Source organism: Glandiceps talaboti, chromosome 19 (genome assembly GCF_964340395.1).
Source record: "Glandiceps talaboti chromosome 19, keGlaTala1.1, whole genome shotgun sequence".
NCBI classification, from domain to species: domain Eukaryota; kingdom Metazoa; phylum Hemichordata; class Enteropneusta; family Spengelidae; genus Glandiceps; species Glandiceps talaboti.
In genome coordinates, this window is record NC_135567.1 from 10,656,723 (window position 1) to 10,683,226 (window position 26,504).

General features: G+C 36.4%; 1 protein-coding gene across 1 annotated transcript; it reads left to right on the plus strand.

Moving 5' to 3' along the window:
• The first annotated feature begins 497 nt into the window (after positions 1-497).
• Positions 498-17,674, plus strand: LOC144449932 (uncharacterized). Its single transcript, XM_078140483.1, has 14 exons — positions 498-619; positions 2,337-2,494; positions 4,422-4,563; positions 5,383-5,540; positions 6,188-6,447; positions 6,728-7,599; positions 8,479-9,511; positions 10,134-10,557; positions 11,324-11,367; positions 12,741-12,915; positions 13,586-13,772; positions 15,396-15,490; positions 16,273-16,369; positions 16,895-17,674. Exons 1-14 carry the CDS (start codon positions 578-580, stop codon positions 16,952-16,954), a joined length of 3,747 nt encoding a protein of 1,248 aa, XP_077996609.1. The 5' UTR covers positions 498-577; the 3' UTR covers positions 16,955-17,674.
• The last annotated feature ends 8,830 nt before the right edge of the window (positions 17,675-26,504 follow it).

Sequence of the window (26,504 nt, forward strand, 5' to 3'; positions counted from 1 at the left end):
TAAGTATGTCAATCCAAGAATTAAGCATGACTAAATCATACAACATACTCAGTAACGGTCTCACCACTACAACCATAATTAATACCATACATGCTATCTCCATATCAAAGGTGTGAAACTATCATCACCTTGACGTTGATCATGTAAACATGCTAACTACAATAAATCAACCAAAGTAAACTTCTCTTGTTTGTTCTCTGCAGGTTATTGACGTGAATTCAGCGTTATCTTGGGGGTACTTCACCGGGGTTCAGTGTCGTTCCATTGACCGTTGTCAGTCCTTCTACGGTCTACTGCCTCGGGCTACGATATAACTGTTCAGTGTAAGTAGTGACTCGATAGATGAAAACAGCGGGAGTTAAATTTCTTACGTCCAGTGGTTACTTCTCACACGGTTGTTGAACTCGCTGCGAACAGTGCCAAAACCTGATACTGTATACAACATTACAACTTCTATATAAATAACAGAGCTGTGATTTTACAACTTCAGGGGAACACTTTACAGAGAAGTACAAATCGCGATTCCCGCTCAGATCTGTAACGAGAATCGACAGGTGTCTGGACGGTGATAACTGTAATGGCGTTCTCAAGAACCCTTTTCGTCTCTTTGTATTCACTGGTAAGTTGTTCGTATTTTTCTTTAAAAAAAAAAAGTTTTAAAAAAGGTAAAAAAATAACAACCTGTAAACACACGATAGCTGTGTTATAACAAGTCATTCATGAAAAACTATGTTTCATTTTTGATAATTTCTTTTGAAATTTACATTTTCGACATCGCAGACTATCTTTTACCGTTTATTTGTAGTATTCAGATATTGAATGGTTTAAAAAAAATACTTTTTTTTAAACAAACTTTTTCAAAAATGACAAAATTGCTAGACCGTTTTCCTTTCTGATGCCTTGTAAACGTTACACTGTAAATGTGATTCGATATATGCCAAAAGTGATGGAAATGTTTTTTTTATTTCATATTTTATGAGAAGCATTACCAATGTTTTATTTTTCACAATAACTATGTTATAGTATAAGGTCTTAGTCCTGCTTGGTAGCGAATTGAACCACAGGGAAAAGGACCAATAATCGCGGATTTCTAATATTATTTTCTCTATATTTCAAAAGTTTTAACTGTTATTTCCTCTCATATTTTGTTTTCCTAATTCATACCATTATCACTGTCTTATCAGAGTTTATCAACTTTGCATTCATCAGTAGATTACTAATCCTAGAACAAACTCACGGGCACATTGTGCGCGTGCGCAGTGAGTGTAAACATCTTCTGATCCGACTGAAGGAAGTCACCGTGTACTGCTATTAGTCAGTTCAGTAGATGTTTACACGCAAAGTTTTTTATGTACAGATTTTAGTAAAATTTATCTCGAGGGGCTGCTTATTTTAGAATATTGAATTGTTCTGTTATTGTTTAGTTTGTCACTGGTACATTTTTTGCATACATTTGCATAAATTAACGGCCTGTCTACTTGCCAAAACGATTTTTCGGGTTTGGTTTGTTATTGTCGTTGTTGAAGTGGCCGTGTGGATAAAAAATGGGGTATCTATTACGGATTTGTAATTAAAGAGACAAGTTTCCCGTGTTTTGCTGCATCTAATGTCTAATTCTGTATAACAAAATGTTGTTTGGTGCTTAACATGCATAGGCCTATATATATATGTGAAATAAAAAAAAAGTCACGAAAATAAATTCAATAAAACAAAACTACAAGCCCCTGTGACATTTATACACAAACTGATCAATAGCATTGTAAGATTATTGAGGTGTTATGTTCAGAAATATCGGGATGCAAGTAAAACAGCGCAAGGCAAACCAAATCCCATGTGAAAACGAAATTTGTTCGTTGAGGGCGCTACAAAGTAGAATCCTCATGAAAATCAACTCACGTCCGACTTTTGCAGATCTTGTGTAATTTTACCGTATTTGACGGGAAAACATCACAAAAACGCACGAGAAAATTTCTTAATTTTCAATTAGTCGACGCGAACTTGTAAATCCAAGTACTGAATTGTAACAATAATGTTGTTTTAATAGAGGCAAACCCTCTTACAAGTTCATGAAGTTACAGCGCGTACCTCGGTCTTCAGACCAGCGCCCTCAATGGCAAACCTTTGTACGCTTTCAATGTAAAGTAAGCAGGTTAGTCGCCCCCCCCTTTACGGGCTAGTCCAGGGGTTGAGCAGCTAGACTTAGAGGCCTAGGCCTATTACAATTCTTCAACTCCTTGGGGAGCATATATCCAGTACACATCCTCACTTTCGTCGACAATTGACAACTGAAAAACATGATTTTTATATAAAAGATATGATTCTATGTTTACTTACAGGTTGCTTTGGTATCAGTTGTCTCAGCTTCTGCAAGGATAGAATTACGATTAGAACACTTTGACAATCGTGACAAAACCATTATAGCTGGGGGGAGATGTGATCCATTTGGCGGTGACTGTGACATCAGATTAAACTTTTGTTTGGAAAATGCTGTCAGGTAAACATTGATTGTGATACAATTGGTGTATGTATGTATGTATGTATGTATGTATGCATGTATGTATGTATGTATGTATGTATGTATGTATGTATGTATGTATGTATGTATGTATGTATGTATGTATGTATGTATGTATGTATGTATGTATGAATGTGTGTGTGTGTGTGTATGTGTGTGTGTGCATGTGTGTATGTGTGTATGTATGTATGTATGTATGTATGTGTGTATGTGTGTGTATGTATGTATGTATGTGTGTATGTATGTATGTATGTATGTATGTATGTATGTATGTATGTATGTATGTGTGTGTGTGTGTGTGTGTATGTATGTATGTATGTATGTATGTATGTATGTATGTATGTATGTATGTATGTATGTATGTATATGTATGTATGTATGTATGTATGTATGTATGTATGTATGTATGTATGTATGTATGTATGTATGTATACAAGTAATAAATGCCGTCCGGGTAAATACACGCCGACGTAGGAAGCGTGTATTGCCAGGATGGCATTTATCTTGTACACCGGCTAATAATTCAATGGTGTCATATTCTTACCAGGAAAAAGTTCATACACCCATTGTTTATGTTTTGATTTTCGACAAGACACCCTGACGCCAACGTGACTTCCAATCGAAGCTGACACGTGTCAACAAACTGGATACACGCCTGTGTCAACATTCAATGTCACACACGTATATCGCTATGTTGCACGACGAAAATAGCAATTTACATCCCAATGTACAGTGTATTTCATACCACTATGTATTTGCTCGATATTATTATGCAGGACATTCATACTACAAACTACTCAATACAATCACATCCATCATGTGTATGCAACTAGTGATATGAAATTTAATCGCCACTGATAAAACGTAAACCTGGCTACTGACATCAAAAATACAACTTTCAGCGAAATTGTTTATCTGTGTCTAGTGTAAAGAAACAGCATATTAATTACATGCAAATGAAATACATCATTCAAACTTTTGAAATGTCGTGTATTACGAAGCAATAGTAGTACCGTCTACCTCTCGCAAGTTGTAGTAAAATACACCATTCAAACTACAATGCAATACCGTCCACAATTATTGTGACTTTTTGTCCATTCCGTCTTCATCCCTATCTTCGGCCCAACTATTCCAAACTTGCATGATGAGCTAGTATTTTTTTCAGTGTATTTCTGTGTGTTTTTCAGTACACTTGCCTTCAGTTTCTGATCTATGTCCTCAGCTGTCATAACAGCAAACCATCGCTTTCCCCCTGCCATTATACCGTCTACCTTGTAGTATGTGTATTTTATTCACCTTCTAAATACACTCTGAGGTAATGTTTATTATTACGAAAATAGTGTTCAACGTGTGAACGGAAGTCTTATCTGTTCAGTCACAGTCTGGGGTCATGTTTTTGTTATGATTGTCTGCGTCTAATCACTCTTCCCTGGATGCCATTAATTGGATCTCATACACAGAAAATACACTCCCGCCACTAACATTTGATAAATTTGCTACTCTGCTCATACACCTGTCTTCACGCTTTTCCCTGATTGGTCAATAGCCCTCATTTATAACTGTCAGTCGAAATTTAACGCCCAGCCGGAGTACAAGTATGTATGTATGTATGTATGTATGTATGTATGTATGTATGTATGTATGTATGTATACATGTATGTATACATGTATGTATGTATGTATGTATGTATGTATGTATGTATGTATGTATGTATGTATGTATGTATGTATGTATGTATGTATGTATGTTTGTATGTTTATATATCTATCTGTCTGTCTGTCTGTCTGTCTGTCTGTCTGTCTGTCTGTCTCTGTCTGTCTGTCTGTCTGTCTGTCTGTCTGTCTGTCTGTCTGAGTCTCATCTTTCCTTTCAATATCTACCAATTGTTCCATTGTGTCCACACAGTACTGGTTCCGAAGACTTTACAAACTGTTTGGTACACAAGAATAGTAGACTGATCTATACAGATAGAAATTCATTTGATTTCCCGGATGTAATACCAAGCGATATTCTTCAACCAGTTGGGGTGTCAGTCGGTTCATGGACAGTAAGTAACACCATTATTGTGTGTAGTAGTTTATTCAAAGTGACATCATCACTTGTGTGTATTGACGTCATCATTTATGGGAATTGCATTATTCAAAATAATGTCATCATTTGTGTGTAACCATGTCATCATTTCTTGGTACTATGTATTATTTAGACGTCTTCAGTTGTGGGTAGTACGTTTAATACGTTGTTCAAAGTGACATCATGATTTGTGTGTAGGTTCGTCATCATTTGTGGGAGCTACACTTTTCAAAGTGACGTCATCACGTTTGGGTAGTGTAATATTGGAGCGAATCATGACAAACTGCAGAAGCCAAGTGAACTCCATCCACATACTAAGGAGGAGATCGCATTGCGCTTGGCATTTTAATGCCTATTAGCCCGCTTAGTCGATCACCAATGTCAAGATCAACCAACAACAGCACACAGGTTGAATTCTAGGCTAGGATCATACATGGCGTGCGGGAGGGTGGGGGGAGGTATGTGCGGTAATGTGCATAGTGCTTATGACTTTATCATGTTCAGTTTGTGCGCATGCGTTCAATGGCGTCTGTGATATAGGATGTGTGTGTGTGTGTGTGTGTGTGTGTGTGTGTGTGTGAATAATAGTGGAGGTGTCTTTCTGAAGAGAATAGTGCTCAATGCACTATTAATAGCATAGCATAATATACTCAGAAATTAAGAGATATTAAGTCATAACTCAGTGTTTGACGCTTCTGTGAGTATATATATTCATTCTGTAAACATTCATTGCCTATTCCATACTCAGATGGTCCACCAACAAGAGTAAACAATTCCTTCTTTCCTCCATCCATAGGGTAATGTTCGATTTAAGGCTGTGGCCTTCGATGTTGATAATATTGGTTCGGATGATAAAGTCGATGTTTATGACAAAACTGTGAGTATCGTGGCCGATAAGAGAAGAACACTGGCTACGTGGTATAGTTACACCGTAGATGGCGATCATAGCTCAACGTAAGTTAATTAATATGGAAATTCAGGATTCTAACTTTAAACAGAGAGAGACACAAACTAAACACTACTGTTGCAAAATGTAATTATGCACACAGTAGGATGGAGTTTTTGTTGGCAAGTCTCCTCAAGTGGCAGCACAGTCAACCCGATTCAGTGTTTACACTATCTTGACTACAAGGTGATTATATCCACATAACAAAGACACTGCTATTATGCACTCCACCTCATTCAGTGTTTACACTATCTTGATTACAGGGTGATTATATCCACATAACCAAGACACTGCTATCACCCACTTGAGTAATCTACCACATTACATTATAACAACAACATTTGCAGTTTGGGATTACCATAGCTTGCCTACAGCTTCATTTCAAGTTACCTTTCACCAACACTGATTGCTAGAACTACATATAAAGAAACTGCACTTACTACACTTTGAGGTAGCAAAAATAAATGAAAGCAATTTCATGCGACATTTTGTCTATATGAAATCAACTGAAGTGCCACCGTGCCTGAGACATGGAACTCAGGCGTCAAAACATTGGCACCCATGTGTCCGCGTCTTGTGCATTTCAATGGTTCATCATTCGCAGTCCTTTTCTCCCGTGATAAATCTAACAACACCACTTTCTTTGTATTTCTAGGATCGACATCAAACTACGAGTGTTCTGTGATGACAATTACTATGGATCTAGTTGTAATGTCTTCTGTGCAGCACAATCTAGCTTGACAGGACACTATAGTTGTAACCCTGACAACGGAGCTAAAGTTTGTCACTCAGGATGGACAGGCGAATACTGTGATGTCAATGTAGACGACTGTGCTGGTACTCCATGTCAAAATGGCGGCCATTGCACTGATCAATTGAATGGCTATATCTGCGACTGCGCACTTGGTTTTACAGGTAAACAAATTCATATCATTCCAACCATGATATATGTCAGGATGACCATATTTTCATGTTTCTAACGGCCCAACATACATCACAATTTTGGTTTTGACGTAAAAGAGTACAAAATGAATAAATGCAGGCCCTCTGGAGCCGGTTTTGAATAACGTTACATTACTGAGGGTTAGATGGCAAATTTACAATCTCTGTATTCAACTGAAAATTATTATTGTTGCAGAACCTTGCTAACAAGCTAATTTCATTGTAACAAAAAAGTGTATTATTTCTTCTTCAGGAGATCAATGTCAAACAAACATAGATGACTGTGCAAACTCACCATGTCTGAATGGCGCCATATGCATTGATGAAGTTAACAGACATCGGTGCATATGTACGGCTGGTTACCATGGGAATACATGTGAAATCGAAATTGATGAATGTGCCGTATTTCCTTGTCAAAATGGCGCCACTTGTACAGACGACATTGCGGAATATTCCTGCACATGCGCAATAGGTTACGAGGGCCAAAACTGTGAAACAGAGATTGACGAATGTGCAAGCAATCCTTGTAAAAACGGCGGGATGTGCATTGATGAAGTTGCCGGGTATATTTGTGAATGTTTGAGAGGATTTGCAGGAGAAAACTGTCAAATCGATTCCAATGAATGTAGCAGCAGTCCATGTCAGAATAACGGAATTTGCCGCCATTTTATCGATTACTACAACTGCACATGCTTGCCAGGATATGACGGCCACCATTGCGAAATTGACATAAACGAATGTCAAAGTTTACCCTGTTTCCATGGTGCTACCTGTGTTGACGTCATCAATGGTTTCCGTTGTAGCTGTGCATCTGGTTTCACAGGAATGCAATGTGAACATGATATTAATGAATGTGCAAGTGACCCCTGTCAAAACAATGCAAATTGCACGGACGAGGTTGATGGATTTACTTGCGAATGTACATCCGGGTACGAGGGTGATCTATGTGACGTCAACATAGACGACTGTTTAGATTCACCATGTGAAAATGGCGCTACTTGCATAGATGGCATTGCAGACTACGCATGTACGTGTGCACCTGGGTTCACAGGATTAGACTGTTCAATTAATATCGACGATTGCGCTGATTGGCCATGTATGAACAATGCCACCTGCCAAGATCAAGTAAGTAGTTTGCATATCTTATATAAAATACCATCAATTTGATAGTCAAAATTTAAAAAAAAAATTATGCTATGAATAGATTTCAAGGGTCAGACTTCACTGAGGTCCAAATGTTAATATGTTACCATGGTTTCCATGAATGTCATTTTTAATCACAATAAAGCGTTCTACTAAGTCGAATAAAAATATTTTGATTTCTTAAAAGATGTCAGATTTCAAAACATAATGGAATGTCAAGACAGTTTCAGCTTCATCTTGATGTCCAATTTATATATTTCGTTAATTTATGGCTTTTTGGAATGAGCTACATACTTGGAAAAGAGGGGAATAGGCCTTTCCAAAATTTACCATGATGGCGCTCTACTTCCTGTGTGTTTGTACCTTGGGGGTATACATGGTATAGGTTACTAGGTTAATCATAGAGCACTGTTGCTTTCCTCGATGTTGGTACAATATAAAAACATCCCTGATTTACACTTCTACAGAATACCAAAGGACAAAGCTCCTCAAAAACGGTACTATGAGGTGATGATACCCCCAATTTGAGTGAGGGCGCTGTATTCTCAATTTCCTGTTTGATTATACTATACACTACTATCCAGGTGCGATATATGAACCGTAATTGTGTACCAGTCAACCCAGCTGTATAATTGGGTACCTGGTAGGATAGAGGTTGAAATGTGAATACTTTAATCATATACACTTACAGATCGAGGCTGCAATGGATTGTATGCTTCTAGGGAGTTGAGGAAGTATGAAGGCCATTGTTTTATTATAGGTCCGTACCAGGGGTAATAACTGTTAATGCATGGAGCTCTCAGGCCTGGAAACACACACATAATTCATTAGTCTTACTCTTTTTGTTACTATCTCTATCAGGTGGAAGGTTTCCTATGTATCTGTCTTGATGAATGGTATGGAGAATTATGTGAGAACCTAAAGGACAATTGCTACACCAACAACTGTAGTAACAACGCCACCTGTATTCCCCATGACAACGGTTATAACTGTACTTGTACACCTGGTTACCATGGTGATATTTGTGATATGGAAATTGATGAGTGTGCACCTTCTCCCTGTTTGAACGATGGTAGCTGTACAGATCTATTGGCTAATTACGAATGCTTCTGTCCACATGGTTACCATGGTAAAAACTGTGAGACGAACTTTGATGAGTGTGAATCATCACCTTGTATCCATGGCAACTGTAGTGACGGTGTTGCTGGTTATATCTGTCTATGTGAGAGTGGATATTATGGACATCACTGCGAGGAGGAGATAAACGAATGCGAATCAAATCCGTGTTTCTATGGCAACTGTACTGACGTCATCGATGGTTATCTCTGTGAATGTTTTCCAGGTTATAATGGAACTCATTGTGGACTTGACATTGATGATTGTGCTTCCTTCCCATGTATCCATGGTTACTGTACTGACCAGGTTGACAACTTCTCGTGTGAGTGCTACAATGGATATACGGGTCAACTATGTGAAACAAACTTTGATGACTGCCATCCAAGTCCTTGTCTCCATGGTAACTGCACTGATCTTGTGGCTGACTACCGATGTGACTGTAAACCTGGTTACGAAGGAACAAATTGTGAAATTGATATTGATGAATGTGCATCCTCACCGTGTTACCATGGCAACTGCACTGATGGCGAAGGGTGGTTCTTGTGTGATTGTGATAAGGGTTACAATGGTACTTTCTGCGAACATTGTGAAGAAATCGACTGTTACCATGGCATCTGTGATCGAAATCATACACACTTTCAATGCATGTGTGATGAGGGTTATGGTGGTATAAGGTGTGACATTGAACTTGACGAGTGTATGAGTTCACCATGTATACATGGTACATGTGAAAATCACTTTACAGGTTTCACGTGTATATGTGATTCAGGATATACTGGTAAGCAGAATGTTTATTTCCCTCTGACGACAGGTTAGATAAAAATGGCACAAGCTGAGTTTATCAGTTTTTTAATCAAGTGTAGATAATTCTGTAAAACGTCAATTGAACCTCTTCAGGTTAAGTTCTTGTACCAGATAATACCTGTGGCAGAATTAGGGTAACGTTGAACTATTCTGGAGTGTAATATTAATGTTGATGCACACCATCTGTGACACTGTTGCTGGTATTGTTAATTGTTTTGACGAAAAAAGTATAGTTGCTCATGTTAATTACTCAGTGACATTCTTCTGAGCTCTACTTCCGGCTGTCACTGACGTATTCAGGGTAGATCACCTCTTGCATCTTTCCTCAGGTCTTGGTTTGGGATTGCCAGTGTCTAAGTGGATAGCCCATTTGCCCGTTACACTGTAGTTTGGTTTTCAGTATTGTATGTGGACTGGACATACAACCTAACTATAAAAAATAAAGGAACAAGGCACAGGCCAAGTAATATGAGGTGATGGTTTGAATATTTCCTTGCTCAGGTATATTTATCTTTGATGTTATCCTCTGGTTCCCAGTTGTACATTATAAATTTAATTCATTTTTTTTATTTCTTTTTCGTGGATCTGACTTCTAGGAGACAGATGTGACACAGACCTCAACGAGTGTGATTCCTCTCCCTGTATTCACGGCGAATGTAAAGATAATGTAAATGGCTACACTTGTGACTGTAACCCAGGTTACCATGGAAGCCATTGTGAAATTGACCTCGATGAATGTGACTCTTCGCCATGTCAAAATGGCGGCTCTTGCACCGATGACGTCAATGGATTCAACTGCACATGCGTAGATGGTTACACTGGGAAGGTTTGCGCGGACGATGTTGATGAGTGCGAAAGCAGCCCATGTGAAGAAAATAGGGAATGTGTGAATCTTCCTGGTGGTTATGTGTGTCCATGCAAGGAAGGATTCACTGGGAAGAACTGTGATAAACCATACATAGTCTGTGATAATACTGTATGTTTACGGGGACAGTGCATCAAAAAGGAAACAGGAGTCATGTAAGTTGGAGCTGATCATTTAGTATGCAAACAAAATTACAAAGACATAATTACTATGATACATGTTCAGGCTCATTTGGTCTCAAAGACTAAACCTTTCGAAACACTATGCCCATTAAGTTTCATTAGAATTGAAGCAGTTATCTTTGAGACTTTGTATCACATACATACATACATACATACATACATACATACATCCATACATCCATCCATACATACATACATACATACATACATACATACATACATACATACATGCATACATGCATACATACATGCATACATGCATACATACATACATACATACATGCATGCATACATACATACATACATACACATGCACGCATACATACATACATACATACATACATACATACATACATACAAACATACATACATACATACATACATACATACATACATACATACATACATACATACATACATACATACATACATACATACAAACATACATACATACATACATACATACATACATACATACATACATACATACATACGTACATACATACATACATACATACATACATACATACACATCTAAACAAGGAAAATGTTGAAATTATAGCTTTGGTGGTATTGTAACAGTTGCTTTCTGCATGTGTCCGTTAATTCGTGAAGATTTATATACAACTGTTTGTATCAAGAATTGTAGATATCAGAATGCAAAGTTTTTCATCAATGTCGACCAGTCGATCAACAAAACCACTCTAAAAAGTTCTGTTTATTTTTTTTTAATTTTCAGCTGTGTGTGTGATAAAGGTTATTTTGGTAAACACTGCCAATATGGTAAGTATATCTAACTGTAAAGAATGCATACAAACAACAAGTTTCCACCAGGAGACTATAATAAAATAATGGGTTATTCAAATGAAAATTCACCTGTGTTGATAAACCATAGTATTGAATTTAACTTTTGTTCCAATCACAACTTATTCAGGTACAAGTTTTCAAAGTTGTATTTGGAAAAAAAGTTTAATTCAATACTATAATATTGGGTCTGTTGGCAAGTTAAGGTTGTTGTTTTCATTACCAGATCAGAAAACTTTAACTTCAGAGCTCAGTTTCTCCAAAAGCAATCACATGCTGTCTTCTGCAGTAAAAGTGTTGTCATCTATCTTGTGAAACCAACAACCCCAGTATGCAAAATTATCAAATTTCACTGTAAATGTATGGTATGTATAGTCCTCTGTAAAATGCTTGTTTTGACTGTATGTACCAAATAAAACTCATCTTTTGGCGTTAATACATGATTAATATGAAAGTGGCCATATGGATGAGGATTTGGTATTTATTTTGGATTTTTAATTTATAAAATAATTTTATCATGGCTTCCTTCTTGAAAAATCAATATGAAAAAAAAACATTGACTAAGTCTATGTTTGTAACTTAATACATTACAAAAAATATTGTAAAATGTTTGGTATTTTACTTTCAAGAACAAACATTTTACACATTTATTATGCTTTTATCAATTTATTTAGTTACAAAAATGGACTTGGAATATGTTAAATTTTGAATTTTTAAGTAGGAAACCATGATAAAATTGTTTCATAAATTAAAAATCCAACATAAATACACAATGTTCATTGATGTGGCAACTTGAGTTGGGGTCTTTTTGGAAGAAGATAGAATTTTGATTGTACTCAATCTATGTTCTGAACAATGGAGATCCACAGAGAGTGCAGTGAGGCTATTGTTGGTATTGGAGTTTTTTGGTTTCTGCATGGTTGTATCAAACAGAGCCATTGAACACTAATATGAAGTGAGCTGTAACAGAGCCAGTGAACACTAACATGAAGTGAGCTGTAACAGAGCCAGTGAACGCTAACATAAAGTGGGCTGTAACAGAGCTAGTGAACACTAACGTGAAGTGGGTTGTATTAGAGCCAGTGAACACTAACATGAGATGGGCTGAAAGAGAGCCAATGAACACTAACATGAAATGAGCTGTAATAGAGCCAGTGAACACTAACATGAAGTGGGCTGTAACAGAGCCAATGAACACTAACATGAAGTGGGCTGTAACAGAACCAGTGAACACTAACATGAAATGGGCTTTAAGAGAGTCAGTGAACACTAATATGCAACATGCAGTAATGTCACCATTTAGTAGCTGATGTTGAGTTTATTATTGTCAATTCCTATCTATCTCTTCCCAGACATGAATGAATATGGCTACCAAATGATGTTAGTAGGAAAGGTCGTTGACCTCCAAAAGTTTGAAAATGATATGCAGGCTTTGTTTAACCTCGCCATGGCAAGTCGTAAAAGAGAGAGCAATGATGTCATCGTCATGGTAACAAAAGAAGAACAATACATTTCATCACAGACAGGGTATGGTAAACATTTGCATAAGAGAGAGAAAAAGTTTTTTTATTTATTTATTTATTTATTTATTTATTTATTTATTTATTTATTTATTTATTAATTAATTAATTTATTTATTCATTTTTTTTTATTTTTTTTTTTTGGGGGGGGGCAATTCCAGTGTTTTAAATTGGGTCTGAATCCCCCCCTCCTTTGTCCATGTCAGTAGTAATCCATCACCAATTTACAGGCAGTTGTAATTAAGACTCATTAATATTCATGTGGTACAGCTGTTAACTTTTCTAGGACTGATATGCAAATGTCCAACCGAACTCCACCTCCAGTCTGCTGAAACTAAAATCATGTGGAGACACCGTGTAACAACATCACGTTTATATGAACACTGTCGAAGGTAGCACATATTTCTGTGCTAGGGTGAAGATATTGACTAAAAGTAATATGCGAAAATATAAACCTAGTGTAAATCGTAAACGTTTTGGAATTAGACAATCAACGGCAGGAGTCAAAAATCTAGTTTTGAAACTGACAAATAGCATCAAGTGATTTGTTTGAAACATATAGTGGACGAAGAGAGCTCGTGTGTGTATTTAATCATACAACTTCCATGATGAAATCCACAATGTATTAAATCATGACTCATAATGCTGTACATGTCCTGTTTTATTTTCTAACACAGAGAGGATTTGACCAAACTGACTTTTATAGCACACACAGATGACATGTATTTAACAGTGGAACAGTTAGATGAATTATTAGCAAAGCTAGATGCTAACACAATCGAGGACACACTTGGCCATAAACTACATATGGGTGAAGCTGAGCCAATTCTAGAAGTTGGCGAAGACAACACAAGTGGATTCTCGGTAGGTTCTTGATGTTTATTCACTAATATGTACGTGAGAGCATCTGGTGGATTGTATGAGTCAAGTTCTATACAAACAAAGCAGTGCTTCATGCACTAGTAGTAACATAGCAAAGGTAATTCCCCTATGGGACACACAGACAGGAAGAACAGCGCCCTCACAGACAATTGTACAAAGGACTATAGGCGGGTAACGTAATTCTGAAGGTAACAATACACTCAAAGAGATCTTGACGCCCTTATGTTTGCACAGCTATCCACATAACATTACATTTTGATTTCACCTGTTATGTAACTCCGTGTCCATGTTAGTGAGTTGATAAAATAATTGAGAAGTCCTTTAGTCTACGTTAAAATTTATTATCGACATTTCGATCCCATTTTCACCAATCTCAAGTCCATGTCTCCAAATATGTTTGTCATTGTAGTTCGACCGATGGAAGTTCTCACGATAAGTCCATTTTATGTCAGACTGTACTCCATTGTACGATCTTAGCAGTGATGCAGCCAATTTGATTGTTTTGTATAGATGCACGTGATCAGAATGACGTTTTATCAGTGGGGGATAATTATAAATAGCTTTTAAATTTGAAGGAATCAAAAATTCTTCTCCTTATTCCACTATCAAAGTACATTGCAGCATACATTTCTTCAAATTACACACCTGGTCAGAACCACAGACCAATCAGTGCAGACTTGAATATCACATGATTCGTCTGTAATGTTGTGTATCATTTTTGTTGTTGTATCCTGCTGCGTGTTGTGGCGCCATGCATGGCTGTGAACAAGTTTTTGCTACAATCACAGACAAGGAAGGGTTACAATGTAGTTTATACTATGGCTAGACCGACTTGGCCAATCAGAGGCCTTGATTTTGGTTGGTTATATGGAGCCATAACCCACTCTTTCTTAGGCATGTGGCCTATATTACGCTCAGCACTCAATTTGCATGCAACAAATTACACAAAATTTTGAAAAAGATCCGTTTGAGTCAATCCCGCCTAGTATAAGTAATAGATAGTCAACGAGTTGGGGGGGGGGGGGGGTTATGTGCCAATAAACGAGGGGGCGTAGTTTGAATGGACGTTGGTTTAATTGTACTCAGAGTAGGGTGGTCTCCCTGAATACCTCTGCAATCTTGAGGTGTACACTTGTGGCGATTTCTAATGCTTACACGATCTTGATCACATGGTAATTAGATTCGTAAGACAGAGGCACTGCTATCGCCACACTTTTGTAATTTACCATGTCGAACAACAAGCATTTTAAATTGTGTCTATTTTAGAAAACCGAGACCTCGATTGCCTCAGTGGCATGTGCTACGGAGAAGACTTGGTGGCATATTCTAAGCCAGTTCGATTGTTCACCCTAGTCTCGGTTACCCAAACTCTCGCCGCTGGGGGCTCCGCCTACGAGACCACCCCAAACGAGAGTATGGGCAAACGAGATTCCAACTCCTCTGGGTGGTCTCAAAGAAGAGCTACCAGCAGTGAGAGTCTGGGTAACCGAGACTATCATTCACCCCTATATCGACGTTCCTAAAATCTCTGAAAAATCTATAAAATTGATAATAAAAGGGTATGTAAATAATTCATCAAAATTTATTGTAACTTTTTTTCTTCAGAAATGGTTTGCAAATAACTGGTATATAGCTGTAGTTATCATTGCAGTTATCGTGGTTGTTATTGTAGGAGCACTTGTTGTGCGTCACATGACAAGGTGAGATGGTTTTAATATGTTTTATATTTAAAGTGGCACAAGCTGAGTTTTATAGGTTTTTTCCTGAAGTGAAAATACTTAAATAAAACCACATTCCAGTATAATGTTGATATCAATGCATGTCTACTATAACATTACAATTGTCTTCTGGCATTGTTAGAACATTTGATTGCATAGTAAGAACATTCATTTGATGCGTATGATAAATTACGTCATCCGATTGTTAGTGAGTTATATCTTAATACCAGGTTTGAGTTCAGTTAATTGTAAGTGGTACTTCAGTAGGTACAATCATGTGAATACCTTTTAAACACGCAATAAAACTTACACCTAATCACATATAAACTCAGCTTGTGCCCCTTTAAGCCATGATTTTAGAATCCAATATGGCCACCACTGATTGTATTCACTGTATAGGGAAATAAAAGTTTCATAATTTCATTGAAAACAAGATGGTGACATTACTTGCTACTAACTATTCACTGATCATATGTAACCATAACTTTCTTTAGTCTGTGTCTGGGTTTGAGTTCAATGGATTGCAAGGGGGGAGGGGGTTAAGTATAGTTCAGTAGGTACAATTTACTGCGAGTACCTTTTAAATAGGCGGTAAAAACTACACTTAGTCTAAAATACGCATAACCTCAGTTTGTGCACCTTTAAAGGTTTATATGTATGTAACACGCCTCACACGGTCATAAGTTGGCATTGTTCATCTTTATATCGATGTCTTAAATATTCACATATTGTAAGTTTTAGAATACCATGTTTGTATTTTGTAGGAAAAAGACCAAAATAGATGAACTTGAGCCTGATAAGGATGATTACGTTGATATGGGTACAATGCAATTGGCGTTTGAGAACCAAGTCTATACAGAGGTAAGTGAGACGATCATACATCATTGTGAATTACGTCACTGATGTAAAGGATAATACAAATATTCTAAAGTGGTCCAAAAGTAATTTCTAAATACAGAGGTGATCATATGAATACATCAAGTCGGATGCGCTATTTGGTTGGCCGCCCTATTTTGTTACAAGGTGGTCGTCCAGTGCTTGGTCATGGAGCATTATCCGGGGACACAAAGTTGCTGGTCATGATGGTCGAAAAGTTTGGAAATAAATGCTTCCAAACTACAGGGTCAAAATTCATTCATACATACATACATACATACATACATACATACATACATACATACATACATACATACATACATACATACATACATACATGCATACATAGAACTTTGTCAAGCTGCTTAAAAAATCAACGTCTTCATGTGCTGAAAAGGGGGCGGTTGGGGGAGGGTTTCAAAACCGTGGTACATATGAAACAATGATTACTATGAGTATTCCCCCTTAACCCAACCTTATTCTTACCGTATTTTGTTATTGTTTTCACAGCCGACTCCATTACCTACGAAAGAACCAGTCTTAGTGCTAGCAGACGATTCCAACGTTTAAAACGCAGACTGTCGTCTGCAACGGTGGACACATTTCATGACGTCACATTCATGACGTCAGAATTCACACCACTGCTTGTTGTGCATTTCATTTTCTCAATGTATAGGGCAACATGAATTAAAGGCCCTTGCTGTGGATGTAAAGACACCTTTAACACATTTTACTCCTGTATTTTCCAAATCTTGTCATATATTTTGTTGCAAAAATATAAATTTTGGGAGACGTTCTATTATTGTTCTCGTAAAGAAACAGTGCAAATTTTTAAAGTGGTTTTACGACGATGACGTTCTCATTTCATAAACTTCTCAATTATGAAATATTTTTTCCCGCCAAAATTATAGTCAGAATTATATGAAGGTAATTTTCACTTTTTAACAATAAAACAAATTTACTTTATTTTGGACTGAACTCACAGACGATGTCCTAACTTACAATTGTAAAATTATGCCAAAAGTTTGGTAAAAATCGATCAACTCTAAATTCCCACCAAAATATTGCTCAGAATGATGTACAGCAAATGTTGACTTTTAAATTTTTTTGTGTGTTTCAAATGAATTGCATTTTAGAGTGATATCACAAACAATGTCGATGTCAAAGTGTTCATGAAAATCTATGCACTTTATTATTGTACAAAAATACCCTGAAATAGTTTGATACTCAGGCCCATGATTTTTATGCGGGGTGGGGGAGAGAGATAGGGGGAGGGGGTTGTAAAGTGAGTAAGAAATCTGAGTCTACAAGTCATTTAAAATGTTTAAATAATCGTTAGAATGAAATTTATAAAATGGCCGTTTAGCAGAATTATAATTTTAAACATGCTGTCGTCATGGCGGGTCCTTCTATCTTTCTCGACTAGAGCTTTACGCCACAGTTTGTAAAAAAATATATCATGAGGCCTAGAAAAGATAATTGTTTGGTTCCCGTTACCTGACCCAAACTAGCTTTTCACTGCCGACTCTAAACTTATTTTTACTTATTCGAGAAAAAAAATAAAATCTCACGAGAAATAGTGGATGCGGAAACTGCCATCAACTTAAAAAGACAGTATAAAACTATTCTTCCCTCTGTAATGGCTGTACATCTGATAGGAAGAAATAAACAACACAGATGCCATTTGGTAAACAATGGAAAACCTGAACTAGACATTCACACGGCAAAAAAAAAACATAATAAAATAAAATAAAAAATCTACCTACCCCTCCCATTCTAAAATTGAGCGTAACTGGAAGCACACAATTTTTTTATTTGGCCTGATAAGAACACAGAGCGATTATTTTGTAAGCTGACGTGAAAACTTTGTTAGTGTTATGCAATTATTAGTTGTTTTTTGACCAACATGATGAAATTATTTTCTTGACTAGACTCTATTCTTTCTGTCAGAACTCTTTTCCTAGAATTAGTGTACATGGACTTTCCATGAGATATAGAAATATCAAAACATCAATATTGGGCGCCCTCAACGACGAATCTTAGTTAGGTTGTCTGCTGTATCATCCCCAAGCTCTGATATACATTGATATGACAAATTCAAAATTCGATATGATAAACGCAATAAGCGTCCAACTTAAGATATTCGATCAAGGGAAATTTGAATCAACCAACCGATTTTTTTTCCAAAATAATTTTGAATAAGATAAATTTGACTAATCTTATGTTGTTAGTGACTTCTAGTATTTCTACTGCTAGTTTACTAACACTATTTTTTTTTGCTATTCATAAAATATTGTGTATATTTTCGCTGCAGTTTTGTATTGTCGTATTCACAAGTTCCATTTTTTAATGGAACAATGTTTTTGCTGTTTTGTAAGAACACTTTTCATCTTTGTAATAAAAATCTGAAGTGTCACAGTGTGTGTATATTATTAAGATATGACAATATGCAGAGTAATTGGTACCACCACCACCATCACCACCACCACCACCACCACCACCACCACCACCACCACCACCGACAACAATCACAATAATACCATCACAACCAACAACAATGCATACATACATACATACATACATACATACATACATACATACATACATACATACATACATACATACATACATACATACATACATACATTTTCTGTCTTTCAAATACTGCCAACTATAATATTCAATATGGTAATCTGTTACCTTGCTTTAAACCTTAACACAAGATTTAAATACTATGATCTAAATAAAAAAAAAGATAGTCTAATCATCTGATAGTCGAAGCTAATCGATAGTTTGTAATATTAGTACAGGACCCCCTATGTGTTGATGTATTAGTAAAGGACCCCCTATGAGTTGATGTATTAGTACAGGACCCCCTATGTGTTGATGTATTAGTAAAGGACCCCCTATGAGTTGATTTATTAGTAAAGGACCCTCTATGAGTTGATGTATTAGTAAAGGACCCCCTGTGAGTTGATGTATTAGTACAGGACCCCTATGTGTTGATGTATTAGTAAAGGACCCCCTATGAGTTGATTTATTAGTAAAGGACCCTCTATGAGTTGATGTATTAGTAAAGGACCCCCTATGAGTTGATTTATTAGTAAAGGACCCCCTATGAGTTGATGTATTAGTAAAGGACCCCATTTTGAAGCTGTAATATATTATCTCAATATCTTCACTTTGTACATATTAATTGTCAGATGTATCTACATAAATATAGTCATGTCTTGTAAGTAGGTGCTGACGTGATACATTGATGAGTAGTGTAAGAATTCGGCTGACCTTATAATGGACCAGATTTCGCTCCCACATTTTGAAGGAATACAAGTACAGAACAGGATGAAGGAAAATCGATTTGAAATATATCATAAATATGGTATAATTCTTATTACAGTAACCCAATTCTCAAAATGAACTGAAATGGAAACAATTCTATATTCTTTTATATTAACTAGGTACGGATTGTTTGCAAACTATCAACGAGTGTTCGTCATCTCCCTGTGTCCATGGCACGTGTATTGATGACGTAAGCAATTACACCTGTCAATGTTTTGAGGGATTTACCGGCAGTTTTTGTGCCGTCAATATTGATGATTGCGTCACACACCTGTGTGTTAATGGAACCTGTGTAGACATGGTTGCCAACTATACTTGTGAATGTGATGACGGTTTCCAGGGCAACTACTGTGACGTCAAGATGTATTTTACAAAAGACTGTAATTTCTGGAAACCATGACGACAGGAATACTTTGACGTAAGACGTGTTATTTCACGCGATGTGGAAGTTCATATGAAATATACTTGGCGCCATTTAAAATAAATATTACTGATATTTTTGTGTATATATTACATGTTTATTGAAGTTTGTTTTTGGAATGAACAGCTTGTTAAATTATCTTCTAGTCTGTGTTATTTAATTTAGGATCGCCCCGTTGTTTGGCAATTTTATATTTTTTACTCTAAATGTTTTTGAATTTTTTACAGGAAAAATGTTTTTTTTTTCAACTTCATGATTATATATATATATATATATATATATATATATATATATATATATATATATATATATATATATATATATATATATATATATATATATATATATATATATATATATGTGTGTGTGTCAGTTAGCCAACAACTTGAATAACCAATAACTGCAGATAACTCCGAGTTACAACCAAGAAAGCGTTCCAGTACTACCAAAACTATATATATATATATATATATATATATATATATATATATATATATATATATATATATATATATATATATATATATATACCTATACCAAAATAGACTTGAAGAGATGAATTAGTTCAAAATTCGGCCTTACTTACAATCTATATATATATGTGTATGTATATATATATACTCCGCTCTGCGTGCAGTTGTATCGAGCACTGTGCTACGGATAAATCTTACCACGCTTACCACTGACTTGCTATATATATATATATATATATATATATATATATATATATATATATATATATATATATATATATATATATAGAGAGAGAGAGAGAGAGAGAGAGAGAGAGAGAGAGTGTGAGAAAGAGAGAGACAGACAGACAGAGACAGAGACAGAGAGAGACAGAGACAGAGACAGAGAGAGGATACATATTATATATATAGACAGAGAGATAGAGAGAGATAGATAGATAGATAAACAGAGAGACAGACAGACAGACAAACAGACAGACAGACAGACAGACAGACAGACAGACAGACAGACAGACAGACAAATAGACATAGATAGATAGATAGATAGATAGATAGATAAATAAATAAATAGATAGATAAATAGATAGATAGATAGATAGATAGATAGATAATAGATAGACAATAAAGTATATGAAATGCAAATAAACAAAAACCCAAATACATAAATGACGATGTGGCTATTTCATTAATGTGTACACGTATGTGTTCACGTCCTTTCATATATATTTGTATGCGATAAATAATGGTTTCGAGTTTGTACTATAGTGCAAATTCCTATAGAATGAGCACTTACTGATACAAATAATATCTGTTACACACATAATGATATGCATGAGTATGCAAATATTACTGAACCATGGAATCTTTCTCAGTGAACTTTTACCACTTGAGCCCCGATTAAATTTTAGCAAAATAATTATTCAAATATCCATTATTGAACAAACTTATTGGTATTCAAGAGAACTAACCAATATAATAATGATCATGTATATTCCCAGAGATTGGGTTTCATTTTTGGAGATATACTTTTTTGCCTAAAATTGGCTCAAATTAAATATGGGGGTAGGGTTATAAGTTGTCACTTTACACCCTTACTGAAACAATATGAGTGTGACCCCCTCACCCAGATGTGAAAATGTTTTATGTTGATGGACTATCTTGAAAAAGGCAGATTTGGTCAACTTTGCCGAAATAAAAGACGTCAAAATGTGAATGATTTGGACGTTACTGAGTGGAGAATGTATTTCAAAGGTCAATGCCCTTGGCGTTTAGAGGACTGAAGTGACGTCATACTGGGAACACTGCGCATGTCATTTTCTAATTTAGATTGTGTATCTTATCCCATCAAACTATCTTTACTATATCATTACCTACTTGTAATCGTACACTTAAGGTGATCTAATGAAGTGTATCTTCTTCACTGTCTCTATGTAGGAACACTTGACAAAAAAGTGTTCAAACGTTGTCTAGGAAACGGTAAAGAATCACACCTCTACTTGACATAGCAGAACATTCGGTAAAGCATTTCCAAAGTGACAAATATTAAGCATAGGTTTTAATCCCCTCTATTACTTAACGATTTTCAAGTGTGCAAAACAATACCCCAGATGTTTACGATTTGGGATTCCAGTTCATTTCATATACATGTGTTGCCGTTAAGTTGTTGAGGAATAATCCAAACTTCGCTTTGAAGACTCGTTTACATACATGGTATATTGGAACGGGAGATTATCAACTTCTTTCCGATCGAAATTATCTGCGCGTTCGTCATTGTAACAAAAAAATGTTCCATCGAAACGAAAACGGTTGTATCGTCAGCGTTGCCCTCGTTATACTATGCAGTCTACAGGTACGAGATTACATACACACACACACACACACACACACACACACACACACACACACACACACACATATATATATATTAGTTACTCAGTCATAACTATTGTAGATTATTGCAACACTTCGTACAGTTAAAATGATATTGGTTTGGTGTTTTACTAATGGGACTTTGTACGTTTTTGACACAAGGATGTGCATATTTCAACTCTAGACTACAAGATACAAGATACAAGAAAACTTTATTATCTCACGTAGAGAAATTACGGTGACGTGGATCCATACATTAAACACTTATTAAAATAAAGATACAATAAATACAAAATAAAATGTACACACTGTTAATGTCTTTAAAAGAAATATGATGTTTGACCTCTGTAGGTCAGATAAAATGATAAAAAACAAAGCAATGCAGAGCAGATAACAATAACAGACACACAATAAACACAGCAGGATCCTTTGCACACTGGACAGTGATAAGCATTGCTATTCTTTCACAGTACAGTAAAACAGGCTTATAATGAACATATGGACGTGATGATTCTAATAGCTTCAATTGTTTATTTTCTAACTGATAATCAACCTACTTTTACATCCCCACTCAGTGTGCACGGCACTTATGCAATTGTTTCTTTTGAATTAGAAGTTGTCAGCGGGTGTGTAATGAAATGCTATGTTACATGAGTGAAACACCAAGCCAACATCGTTTTAGCTGTAAAAAGCATTCTTTGTATCGTTTGTTAGTTCACCGATGTTGTGTTGTATAACTTCGAGAAAAATGACAAAATATATACTGGGCTAACCCAGTTGATGACAATCGCACAGAATCGATGTGAAATCATGAACTCTTCAGAAAATACATCTGCTCCAAGTATTTAATGGCGTCAAACGTTTTAGAGTAACTCTTGAAGTCAGAAAAATATCATATTTATTAAATTTCTTATATTATTTTATATCGTAGCTGACCCGTGTAAGATGTGACATATATATCTCCATGTACGCGGTGTACCTCCGAACAAATGGTCTGTTGTTTGATGGTTCGTGTTGTGACGTAGTCTCTCCCTGTGGCGGCGACTGCGATCCATACTTGCTGATATGCCTGGACGATATATCGGGGTAAGTAACTGTCACGTGATTATCACGTGGTTTCCCTTTGCCGGGTGCATATGGCATGATATTACAGAACCACATGTGAGGCAGTACCAGGGTGGCATATACTTAAGGGATATTTGCATGAGCGCTTGCGGTGATGTTTTCGGCCGTATTTTCACAAGCATTGCGAGTGAAGCTGGAAAAACAATGGTACTTATGCAAATCAGTAAACTAACTTGCACTCACTCTATGTTGGCTTATGTCATAATTACAAGTCTATCAAAAACAGCAAATTCCGTTAAAAATATAAGATATTTCATTTATCTCAATGCCAAGTAAATAAACGGCTATGCCACATATTGAAAGTCGGGTGAGGCAACTTGACAACAAAATGTAACAGTTTGTAAGCATTCTCTCTCTCACTCTCTCTCCATCTCCCCCCCTCCCCCCTCTCTCTCTCTCTCTCATTCTCTCTCTCCTTCCCCCTCTCTCTCTCTCTCTCTCTCTCTCTCTCTCTCTCCCCCCCTCTCTCTCATTCTCTCTCTCCCTCCCCCCTCTCTCTCTCCCCCCCTCTCTCTCTCTCTCTCTCTCTCTCTCTCTCTCTCTCTCTCTCTCTCTCTCTCTCTCTCTCTCTCTCTCTCTCTCTCTCTCTCCCCTTCTCTCTCTTGGCAAACACAGATCCATACCATTGCTGCCAGCTGATAATTGTTTAGATTTCATAGACACGGGTCACATCTATTCTGACAATGATAACTTCGAGTTTCCATCTCACATATCCGGAGGAGAAGACTTTCCACTATCATACGTCACACCGTCGACGTCATGGTCGGTAAGTAGCTAGACGTTTTCTTACCCAAAACTATAAAAGGATAATAACTGATTATGATAAGAAATGCTGCTACGTAGAATCTCAGACCGAGAAAGACGCCCAGGAGCTGTACTTTTTGATAGTATTTAAATCAAAATATATTTATTATGCTAACTCTCTCTTCCGGTTTTACTCCTACAACGTGTATTCTTTAATACTCAATTTGATTGGCTACTATGACTTTGAGTAATCAAGATGATCAGTCCGTCGATGTGATTGGTTTTTGGACTGGTTTCTGTAACATATCTACGATTTGATTGGCCGGGGCATACTGCAAGTACATTTGTTATTAAATTGGACTTGGCAAAATGTATATAACTTTTGATTTGATTGGCCAGAGCAAGGTTTAAATAAAGTTACTGATTTGATTGGCTGTAGGGCACTGTCTATGTCAAAGTAGAAGGTTACGATTATGATAATTATGGCGACGATCTGATTGATTACTTTCTTGGGGATATTGAGCAATCACCGGCAAGGAACAAAGAAAACTCATCCTACGTCACACATCGACTAGCTGGTTACTTTGATCCCATGTAAGTGCTAATTATAGTATATAAAACTTTATGAACATTACCCATTTATGTACAGCCTGTTTACTGCACTGTTGAGATACATCATTAGCTGGTTGTACCTCCTAGCCCTATAGCCAGTTTACTGTGCCGTCGAGTTACATCGTTAGCTGGTTGTACCTCCTAGCCCTCATAGCCTGTTTACTGTGCCGTCGAGTTACATCATTAGCTGATTGTACCTCCTAGCCTTTTTACTGTGCCGTCGAGTTACATCATTAGCTGATTGTACCTCCTAGCCCTATAGCCTGTTTACTGTGCCGTCGAGTTACATCATTAGCTGGTTGTACATCCTAGTCCCCATAGCCTGTTTACTGTGTTGTCGAGATACATCATTAGCTGGTTGTACCTCCTAGCCCCCATAGCCTGTTTACTGTGCCGTCGAGATACATCATTAGCTGGTTGTACATCCTAGCCCCCATAGCCTGTTTACTGTGTTGTCAAGATACATCATTAGCTGGTTGTACCTCCTAGCCCCCATAGCCTGTTTACTGTGCTGACAAAACAAAATCAAACCTATCATAGTGCAGTGAATCTAAACAGGCTAATTGATGTATTTTATTGGTGGTTCTATTTTTGATATGACGTGAAAATAACCGTCACGTGTCTACAGTTCTATTCTGCATTTGCATGTTTATCTAACTACATCTACCTACATGTCTATTTCTATTTGCATGTCTATCTACCTGGTATTATAGTTTATCATTTTTGTCACTATAATTAATATTTTAAATGTTATTTGGTTTTAAGCCATCGTTACTTGGACATTGCCTTGTCTGTGTACTGTACTGATAACTACTATGGTGTAGACTGTTCGGTGTATTGCGTTGCCAATGACAACGACTTGGATGGACACTATACGTGCGATGACATCACAGGGGAGAAGATATGTTTCCCTGGTTACACAGGTAAAGAAAACAAAATCAAACCTATCATAGTGCAATGAATCTAAAAAAACAATGTATATAATACTCTCCGGGATAGATGATTAAATTATTTCGTTTTAAAAATATCGTCGCTTCCTTCAATTTTATCATACGATGTTAAAGGAATTAATGCATAGAGTAACAGGGCATTTTTAACTTCGTATGCCCATCAGAAATGAAAGTCTCAATTTATAGCTGCTACTTTTTTCAAGAAAATGTTCACCAAAATAGGAAAAAATAGGAAAAACACAATAGATCATCAGGCAACATTTTTGAAAAGCAAAAACAACCTCGAATATAATTAATTGACGACCTCCCTGAAAACAAGATGGTGCGTTCTTGATGTATGCAATATTCCAAACTGACCAGGGAATGCTTTCTACAGCCCATTTTTAGTTGAATCCAGTTTGATTTCTTTCCTTTTCTAAATGGTCACTGAGGAACATTCGAGTATTAAAACTTGTGTTCGAGATACGCAAGATTAGAATGTTAGTACATTGGAATTTAAAAGTACTTATTTGTTATTTTGTGTTTTGTGTTTTGGCACATGGATTATGGTTTTTGTTGAAAAATAAAATTTTTATTCTGGATTTATG

Coding starts and splice junctions, on each gene's coding strand:
- LOC144449932 (XM_078140483.1), top strand. CDS start 578: ATGGCGTTCTCAAGAACCCTTTTCGTCTCTTTGTATTCACTG. Junction 6,448..6,727: donor CTGCGCACTTGGTTTTACAG/GTAAACAAATTC, acceptor TTTCTTCTTCAG/GAGATCAATGTCAAACAAAC. Junction 15,491..16,272: donor GTTGTGCGTCACATGACAAG/GTGAGATGGTTT, acceptor TGTATTTTGTAG/GAAAAAGACCAAAATAGATG.